Genomic DNA, 10,270 nt, shown 5'->3' with positions numbered 1-10,270 from the left:
GCACCCCCACTGAGGACACCTGGCCCGGGGTCCACTCCCTGCCCCACTTCAAACCAGGTGAGCTCACCACACACACACGCACGCACGCACGCACGCACGCACGCACACACACACTACAGACTGTCTGCTTCTGGGACTTAATTTGCGTCCTTTTTGTTTTTAATTCACCTTTTTTTTTGAGGATACACCATCAGTCAGGGACGGTGGATTAGTATAGTGTCTTTTCAGAGAGACACAGAGGTGGAAACGAGAAGAGAGAGAGAGAGAGAGAGAGAGAGAGAGAGAGGAGGGTGTATAAGATGAAACAATATGTCCCTAAAGGTCCTTAAAATGTCTTCAATTCAGCTTTACAAATATTATAATGCCTTAAAAGTCATTACATTTGAATTCCTGGTGTCTCCATTTCAACATTAACACGTTGACTTTATTTAACTATCCATATTGTCTTTTTGTCAAATTTAGTTCTTCTGCATCACAGTCAAGATTTCTGATGTTAGAAAAACATTAAGCCAAAAACCAGTCTTAAATGTCATTTAAATGTGTGTAAAAAGGTCTTGTGAAGTGTTCGATTGAACTGTGTGATGCCTGCTGACGGGTGAAGGGCCTTAGGAGGCATGAGGATGGACAGAGTGGTTTCACAGAGATGAAGACATGTGACACGATCTCTGGTGACCAATTAGAGAGGAGCCCGCGCGCGCGCGCACACACACACACACACACACACACACACACACACACACACACACACACACACACACACACACACACACACACACACAGCTTGTCTCGCATCCCTCTGGCCATGGCTGCAGTTGGCCCTCGTTAGCCCCTCACACACAGCGTGCCGGACAGCTGTGCCGCCGTCCGATGAAAACACACACACACACACACACACACACAAACACACACACACACCACATGGCAGCTCGTCTGTTCATCATCATGCAGATAGGTTGTTATTGTGGTTGCCACTGAGAGAAAACAACAGTAACAGTTGGAAAAGTAATAGAGATCATCCCCAACAAACAAAACACACACAGCAGGAGAAGGAATAATCCAGGAAGTATCACTGACGCTGAAGACATTTTCAGTATAAATCATCTATACAGAAACTATTTTGATACTTGCCTAATTAACTTAATGAATCTAATCTAATCCGTTTGAATCAACAATTCATAAATCCAACAAATACAGGGAATTTAAGAAAGTCTCCGTCATGTGCTCAAAATCACAAAAATATACACACACACACATATACATACACATATACATACAAAAATATACATATACTCACAAAGTGTAGTACTTTGTGCCCAGCAGGGGGCAGTGTTGTCCCATTCTGTTCACCCACCCTGACAAATTCTCCTTGAAATAAGGCCAAAGCGTTTCTTTCCTCCATCCAAACTCACAGTGCTGGGAAACAAAAACTTTTTTTTTACTCAGCTTTAATTATAATTTTGTGTCACATTATAATTTGTCGTAGCTTATATATAGCTTCATATTTAATACTTAATACTAGGTCGTTCGGTTGTCACTTCCTTATCCTTTCCACATTTTGGGTTATACAAGAGTTTCCAGGATGAGGTAGAGACCAAAGGATGTAAACCAATTTTGCTTAATGTTTGTGATAGCCCGGCCAAGCCTCGGCCCTGGCCTGTGTTATCCCTCCGTTCCACCTCTCTCTGCTTTTTTCCTGACTACTTTCACTCCCTCTCTCTTCCTCGTCCCCTCCCTGGCTGTCTGGCCGAAAACTGTCGGCCTTTCGAATGAGTGTAGGGAGGCGGTGGCTGAAATAAGTGACCTGCAAGGCTCAGCAACCCAAATACCCGATGCCCAATAAACGCACCAGCGGAAATATGTGTCGCCATATTCTGCCATGATGTGACCTGGTCCGTAGCGCTGCCAGTGTGAGCCGCTTATCCACACTGTGTATCGGTGCATTTTTAACCTGCGTAAATGTAAACAAACGAGAAGTTACACACAGATCCACTGTACCAGATGAGGAGTCTTTTCATTTCACCTTTGTTCTTTCCTCTTCTTCTCAGACCGGTTTACAGTTTACAGTGCTAAGAAGCTCAGACAAGCCTGGAACAAGTAAGTGGAGCGATGTGAGCCCGAGATGTCGGTGTGTGCGTGGGTGCGTGCAGGCAGGTGTGCGTGCGTGTGTGTGTGTGTGTGTGTGTGTGTGTGTATGTGTGTGCCTGTGTGTCATCGTCTGTGCTCGCATGAGCAAATGTTCGAGTCAGAGGGTCTATTTTTCTGGTCTTAAAAGGCAGATTTCCCTTTCCCCGACTCTGGCCTGCGCTCTCGTACTGGGTCAAAGACTAAATGCCTCAGCTCCAGTCCTGTTGGACGGACACAACTACTGTCCGGTGACCCCACGACCTTTCTCTTTCATTATGATAAACACATGCACGCAGGCGAGGTCTGACTCCACCAAAGTGGCCTCGCTCTCCGTCACAGTTGTCCAACCTCGGGGTCTTCAGAAGGCAGCTGGAGCTCTCGCTCTTGGCCGGCAGCTTCTGGGCTCATCCAAGTTTGGAGGGCTGCGGGGCGGGGGGAGGGTGGTGGTTGGTGTCAGAAGCAGATGGCATAAAAAGGGCATGGTGTCACGGTCTGGGACGGCATCCAGATGTGTGCCACCCCCGCCACCCCCCCGCTCCCTCGCCCACCGCCGCCACCCCCCTCCCCCCCTCTCTGGCACACATCTAGAGTGTCAGGGCGCTGGAGTTGACAGGGCTTTGGGAGAGCGTACAGTTCTCCCCGGCACGCTCTCTACCCGACTGTGATATTCAACACCGCGGTCCGACATGGCGTCACATCTTGAGCATGGAAATGGATCAAAAACTCGTCCAAAGTGAATAAAAGTTCAATTTGTTTATTGAGACAGGAGGGGAGGCGTGTGGGCTGCGCAATACTGCAGGCCTGGCGTGGATCGTTTTACGGCTTTTTTTTTGCGTAAGAGGGAGAGAGGGATGCCGCGCTCCTGGTTGCGTCGTGCCAGACGCCGAGACAGAATGCCCGAACAAGCCGCGGACTGACGGCCAGAAACCCAGGCCGCGCCGACTCTCCCATGCCCTCTCTGCTCTGAACCCTGAAGGCAGAGCCACAAGCCAATGCTCCGCTGTCAGCCCCGTAACCCCACCACCACCACCACCACAACCCATTTGAGATGTTCCACTGTATGCTACACTATACCAGGAAAGGGATACGGTGGAGAAAAAAAGTAAATCAGAAGGAATGCTGCCCTAATCCCTCGGTTCGCTGTTTATTTTTATATATGATAAAAAGCTGTAATTGTTGTGATTTAGTCCTACATTTTCACCCTTTAGCCTCTTTTTTTCAGATTTCCCAAGTCGGATACTATTATTAACAGAAACAGTTCAGGGTCAGTACTTTGACAGGGGTTAGTGTTTTCCCACTTGCTCTCTATACAGTATATTCCCTGCGAAAGATACAACGAGAAGTGGATTTGTTTTGCCCCCAAGCGTCTAAATATAGGCATCCACTGCCTCCCCACCCCCACCCCCGCGCCCCAACGGAAATTGGTACGTTCCTTGTCATTAACCTGAGGTGTTTGACAGTCTATTTTGTTGACGACGGAGGAGGGCTGACAGCGCTTTCAAAGACCTGGATGGGGGGGCGGGGGGGGTCTGAGTTTATGTGCAGATTTTGGGAAAGTGGAGCCGCAGCGGCGCGCTGTCGATTAGCCTGTCGACTCAACTCGCCCGACGCTCGACTTTTCCCGGGGGTTCCCGCCGAGAGAGAGAGAGAGAGTGAGAGAGAGAGAGAGAGAGAGAGAGATGCCGAGGCCCTGATGGACTTCATTAACTTCCTTCCTCTTCTCCTCCTCTGCCTCTTCCTCGCCGAGCGGGATTGATGAGCCGCTCGGCGATTTACAGACTCCCCTCTCCGCCTCGTCCTCAGCTGAGTTGCGTTGAACCCGCGAGTCGAGAGTTGAGATCCCGTTTTTTTGGGGGGGGAGGGGGTTGAGAGAGCCATGGGAGGGACTCGTGCGAGTGCCCGACTGGAGCGCCGACGCTGTGACGCCCGGAAAGCTTCTCAGCAGGGGGGGCGGGGGTGGAGGGGGGGTGGAGGGGGAGCGGGGAGGCGAACACTATCCCAGAGCGAGATAACATCATGTTTATTTAATGGAGCGGATTCCTCATTAACCGGCGGGAGTTTGTTGCTGTTTGGTTTATTTTCAGCCGCTATGCCTCGCCTCCTCCCTGCGCCGTGAGGTGAGGCAGGTTCAGGAGTTCGAGGCGGCGTGCACGGCGCGCACGGTGCCCGCGTCCCCGTCTCCAGTCCAGTCAGCGAGGAGCTTTTCCGTCCTCAAATTGGCTCTCGCCGCCCGCGCGCGGGAGGTGAGCTCGAGAGACGGGGCGGGATCTTTTGCCGTCGTGTGCGCACGGGTGCCCGTCGAAAAGGCTCGCCGGCGTTTCCGCGTCATCGATTTTCAGTGAAATTCATTAATCTTCACGAGTGTGTTCCCATCCTGCCAACCGGCATCTTCAAAAGATGCCCGACCCGGGACCTGTTCGGGTCCATGCCTCTCGCTATATCGTCTACATCGTTCTATTATTCTGAGCCTTTTCCCTGTCACCCAACACTGAAAGGCTACAAAAACAGCCTTTTAGGAGCAATTGAAATAATCAGATCTGTTCGGATCTAGCAAATACCCGACCGGACTTGGACCCGGGTCTCTCTCCCTTTGGGCATGCATTGGGTTAGTTCTGTAATATCTCTGGGAAAAAAACGTGTCCAGGAGTTTGGTGCTGCTGATCTTTTCTTCAGATTCCCTAGGAATAAAATAATGTATTTATTCAGTCAGTTTCATCGTTTTCTCGGTGTGTGTGTGTGTGCGTGCGTGCGTGCGTGCCCGTGTGCCCTTCAGACTGGGCTACGTGGACCACGCCGAGGAGCTGGCGTCCAGGTTCCTGCAGTGCTTCCCAAAGAACCGCCTCTCGGCCCAGGCAGCTCTACACCACGAATACTTCAGCCAGCTCCCACCACGGCTCTGGGAACTGCAAGACAGTACGTGGTGCTCTATCCATCTATCTATCTATCTATCTATCTATCTATCTATCTATCTATCTATCTATCTATCTATCTATCTATCTATCTATCTACTAACCTACCCACCCACCCACCCATCCATCCATAAAATAATTTGTCAGGGGATTTGGCCACTGTATGTCATAGACCTACTTTATTTGATGATGTGCTGGTTTACCGACAATGCCATTATATACAGTACATAGCCAATCGCTTAATCCTTTTCCGGGCCCACTTCCTTAACAGTGCTGAAGCTAATGCTTACAGTACGACAGCCTCCACTGGCAGGTTCCATGACAGCCCCCAGGCTTGCAGTTTTTTTAATATAACAGTCCTTTTTTAAAATATTAATTCCAGAGATTAGGATTTTCTGCGGTTATTAATCCTGTTATCAGCACACAGCAGGTTGTTATGCATAAAGGGGGGAGGCAGGAGACGGCGGTCACTGTGAGAGAGAAAGATGCCTCTCTTTGATTTCTCTCTCTCTCTCTCTCTCTCTCTCTCTCCTCGCCATCTTGCTCATATTTCCTCCCTTTTTTCACACACACACACACATACGAAAGCGCACACACACTCAAATGGCATCCGCGAATGCACAAGAAGAGAATACAATGTGCCCAACCTCAAAGTAGCAGCAGAGTTTTTTCAGGGCAGAATGTTGGCTAGTGAATTAAACATTTTTTTCCCTTATAAATGAGGACAGCTATGGATAAGCTCAGAGATAAATGGCACTAGTATCTTTTTTGGTGCATTTGGAGAGGGAGAAGCAAGCGGTGAATGAGAGAGAGAGAGAGAGAGAGAGAGAGAGAAGAGAAGCCAAATTTCTGATAATAAGGCTCGTGGGGGTGGGGTGTAAAAAATTATGCAGCAGGGAAATTGAAAAAAAAAAATGAAAGAAAGAGAAAAAACCCCACTAATTACGCCGGCCTTTTTACATGGTGCAGCTACAAACTGGTGTGGTGACATCACTTTATAGCAACAAAGCCACAGCACACGTTGGGTTGGTAGCGAGGAGGTCGCCTTGATGGTAGACGCCAAAAAAGCCTCCGATTGATAACGTTTCCAAAACGGCCTTTGCCACTTTCCCCGCGTGTGCGTATTTTCGTGCCAATGGGACGCCCAGTTGTCTCAATGTGCTACGGATTTGTGAGGAGACAATACCCAGACAGATTACTGGGAAACAATGGCAGAATTACCGATACAATTAAGCTCCCGTGGGGGAGGTGTGTGTGTGTGTGTGTGTGTGTGTGTGTGTGTGTGTGTGTGTGTGTGTGTGTGTGTGTGTGTGTGTGTGTGTGTGTGTGTGTGTGTGTGTGTGTGTGTGTGTGTGTGTGTGTGTGTGACGAGAGGGATTTTGGTGCACGTTCTTTTGAATGGTGACATTTTGGCCCCAGAGCAAATTTTTGAAAAGAAGGACCGAGAGAGAGAGAGAGAGGCGAGAAATGACCTTGAGAAAACCTTGACGGCTCTTTATTCCTCAAATGCGCGGGTAAAAGTGGAGCGCTCCTGTGTTCTCCCTGAGAAAACGAAACTAAAGCGTAAAATGCGGTCAAAGTTGGGAGGTACAGCGCCGTCATGACCATTGTAGCAGATTAGCAATGCTTTGAAGTGATTTTTATTACAGGGTTATAACTATGTCATAACTATGTAACAACTAATCCATGAATATTAACATGGATTTCAACTCACATAGTGAAAAGATCCCTCGTCCTGACTTCCAAGTTTTCCTCTCCTGCCTCAGTGTCGTCCATCTTCGCGGTACCCAACGTCAAGCTGCAGACGGAGTCCGGGGACAGCATACAGGTGTGCACCCGGAGGAACAGCCAAGGAGGAAAAGGCTCCTCCAGCAGCAAGCACTGACCTGGGGCAGCATCCAAACCTGCGCCACCAGGTGGGTTACGGACAAATAACACATTGAAAAAGAATGAGACCCGATGCGTAAAATGTACCGACATACAGACTCTCACACACAATCAAGTAAATGTCAAGCTGACAAGAACAGTGTTTGATACCTCGCAGTACTCGGAAAATGGTTAAGCGATTTGTTTATCATAAAAATACACTTTTTTTAAATTTTTGTCTACCGAAACACATACATGCAGACCTATCAACAATGGCAGACACTAGAAAGAAGTTTGGGAATCAAGGTAAAATTTGCGCCACAGAAATTGAAAGTAATGAATAAAATCAAAAAAGAAGGGGTGTTTTTTTGAGGGACTCATTTTACCAACACACGCTGTCCCCATTGTCTGGAAGGAGACGACGTTGAATCTACATTAAATGAAAGGAGGCGGGACTTGCCATCATTTTGCAAACGGTCACTTTGAGCGACGGATCAGAGTTCCGAGCATGTACATACACACTTTGCAAACGTCCATGATGTTTCTCCTCCTGAACATGATGATCTCACTATATATCCATAATATCCCTCTTCACTCCCAACCCCCTCGCCCTGTATTTCACCGAGGGAGAGAGTGGAATACAGTAGGGTTTAACCAGATAGCTCTGGGTCGGCGACGAGGACGTCCTATTGTTCGGCAAAGGGCGGAGTCGGCATTGGCCGGCGTGTAATGAATGAGAGGCGCGGCGGCAAGACGCGGGGATAAGTGGAGGCCCCTAATGACGGGGTAAGACGGTGTGGCGGTGTGAGGGGCCCCCGAAAAAACCCGGGCCCCCAAAAGATTACATCTGCAATTACCAGGAGCAGGTGCAGCGTCGGACCCGACACAAGTCGAGGGATGAAGATGAGCCCACTGAGCTCACCTTCAACCTCACTTACAAGCTAACACACACGCACACACCCACATTCACACACAAACACACACAGACACACACATATGTGCATATAACGTGGAGATTCAGCACATATTACATATACACAGTGGAGCTGGTATAGGACAATTCCCTGTCCAACGTTGAGTCTGTGGAATCCGCGGTCCACTTTTTCCCCTTTCCCTTTTGTCCTCCCAAACTCATTTGATGGAGCGCGCGCAGTCCGAGCGCACCGTCCACAAGGTGTTTGTGTGTGTGTGTGTGTGTGTGTGTGTGTGTGTGTGTGTGTGTGTGTGTGTCCCCCCGTGTGTGCGTCCGTGCGTGCTTGTTTTGAAGAGTGGAAGTCACCCCACTGAGAGAGCTGTGTCCTCTCAGCTGCAGCATTCACATGGAAATGAAGCCTCTTTGTCCCCCGCCCGTCTCAATGGCCGACAGCCTGAGAGAACCCCAGTCATGGGAGGCTAATCCTCGCTGTCACGTCACCCACACACACACACAGACACACACACACACTCACACACCTATTATATTTAACATGTGCCCACAAATGCACACCCAAAAATCGAGGCTCATTATAATTTGCAGTTAGTTTCCTCAGAAAGCTATAGAGGACCCAATAAATCAAGAAGAAGAAGAAGCTCCTGTGTACGCCAGTCACTCCAAGGAACTCGGGGCATTGTGGTTTAAGCAAAATTGAAAACTAAGGCATGAAGGAGAACAATGAGTGTGTGTGTGTGTGTGTGTGTGTGTGTGTGTGTGTGTGTGTGTGTGTGTGTGTGTGTGTGTGTGTGTGTGTGTGTGTGTGTGTGTGTGTGTGTGTGTGTGTGTGTGTGTGTGTGTGTGTGTGTGTGTGTGTAACGGAGGGATATTCCCAGCAGGGACAGGCCTTTTTTTTTTTTTTTTTTTTCTCCGTGCTGCCGGTGCGACGGCCTTTTCAGAGTAAGCCCCCGGCGGCGGCCCGGGCTCAGAGCGAAGGGTCCGAGCACCGCGAGGGACCGTTACCACGTCTATCACCGCCGTTGCAAACGAGTAGGGGAAGAGAAAATATTTGTGATGAGAAGGGATGTTTCTGTAAGAGTGGATAGAGCAGGAGATGAAAGGGGGAGAAACAGGCATGTCTGTGTCTCTGACACGTCACGCTTTTTTTCCTTCTTCTTTTTTTTTTTTTTTTTTTTTTACTGTAGTATGTACCCTCCGCTCGATGTTTATTCATGAGTCTGCATTATTCAGAAGATCAGCTGATGCAACGAGTAACTCCGCTACGAAACACCCGCCTCACTCCTCCGCCTTCCACCCCATCCCTAGTTTTCCGGACGATAGCCGCCGAGTTGCGTCGCGAGTTTTCGACAGCACTCCAGCAAACGTTATGGATAGACTAGATCAATATCTTGGCACCGGGGCCTGAGCGTACCTGTTACACACAGTGCTTTTTTTGTTTTTTCGTGCGATAAGGAAACAGAGTAAAATAAAATACATTTACAGTAAAAACACCATGCTTTCTTTTTTTTTTTTGCTTTATTTAGAGGAAAGAGGCAGGGGTACGCGCAGCGTAGTGGAGATCGCGCCCTCTCCACGCCCTCCTCGGGATGGCGCCTATGTTGCCTATAGGAAGCGCTGGCCCTACACACACACACGCGCGCGCTCCGCACACCCCTAAAAACACTCTCTGGTATTGTATTCTTTAAATATCTATATAACTCTATAGACATATGTATGTTTTCGGTTTGTAGTAAATATTGGCATTGATATTTGTTCCACTTGCATAATGCTCATCATGGGATGGCCCCCTAGCGACCACCGGGCCCCGGTGCAGCTGCACCAGTTGCACAGTCTGTACTCACGCCACTGGCTCCGAGGTTCTAAATAATATATGCTGTGTGCATTACACACAAAGACAAAACAAAATCACCCATGAAACATTGATTTTCTCAGAAAAAAAATAAATAAACACAGAACAAAACAAATGAGGTCCTATTGGACGTTGTAAATGAAATCCGAAAATTGCTTTTGGTAGTCTTTAATGAAAAAGGACTTGGAGGCAGAATCCCAAAGAATTTTCGGCCAAGTACATTTTCATATACAAGGAATTTGTCGTGGTGAGGATTGGTGCATTTCTGTAAAGACAATGAGCATAGTAAAAGCTTAATCGCCTGCCAAAAAAATAGCCAAATATACAAAAAGCCAAATATACAAAAAGACATGGAAAAGCCAAAGAAAATGGAAAAATAGGAAAATAGCCAAATATACAAAAATAGCAAAATAAAATTAAGAAAATAGCCAAATGCACACTAAATATTGCCGAATATACAAAAATCGACATGTCAGGCAGAAGGTTTCTCTCATCAGAACCCACCTGCTCACGCAGCAGTATCAGATTCTAGATGATCCTGTGTGATACCCTAAAGGATGTTTACGCTTAAAGCCAAATAAATGCAAGTCT

General features: G+C 48.1%; 1 protein-coding gene across 1 annotated transcript in view; it reads left to right on the top strand.

Moving 5' to 3' along the window:
* cdk14 (cyclin dependent kinase 14) overlaps positions 1 to 10,270 on the top strand; it is a 122,225-nt gene that overhangs the window by 85,300 nt on the left and 26,655 nt on the right. Inside the window, exons 11-14 of the mRNA XM_088845569.1 lie at positions 1 to 57; positions 2,046 to 2,094; positions 4,898 to 5,037; positions 6,800 to 6,949. The exon at positions 1 to 57 is cut by the window's left edge and continues 7 nt beyond it. Coding sequence (XP_088701695.1) covers positions 1 to 57; positions 2,046 to 2,094; positions 4,898 to 5,037; positions 6,800 to 6,918 — 365 coding nt within the window. The 3' untranslated portion in view covers positions 6,919 to 6,949. The remainder of the gene's footprint in view (positions 58 to 2,045; positions 2,095 to 4,897; positions 5,038 to 6,799; positions 6,950 to 10,270) is intronic.

The sequence above is a fragment of the Zeus faber genome (assembly GCF_960531495.2).
Source record: "Zeus faber genome assembly, chromosome: 8".
NCBI lineage: Eukaryota > Metazoa > Chordata > Actinopteri > Zeiformes > Zeidae > Zeus > Zeus faber.
The sequence above is the reverse complement of the archived record's forward strand: the minus strand, read 5'-3'. Positions and strand labels throughout refer to the sequence as shown.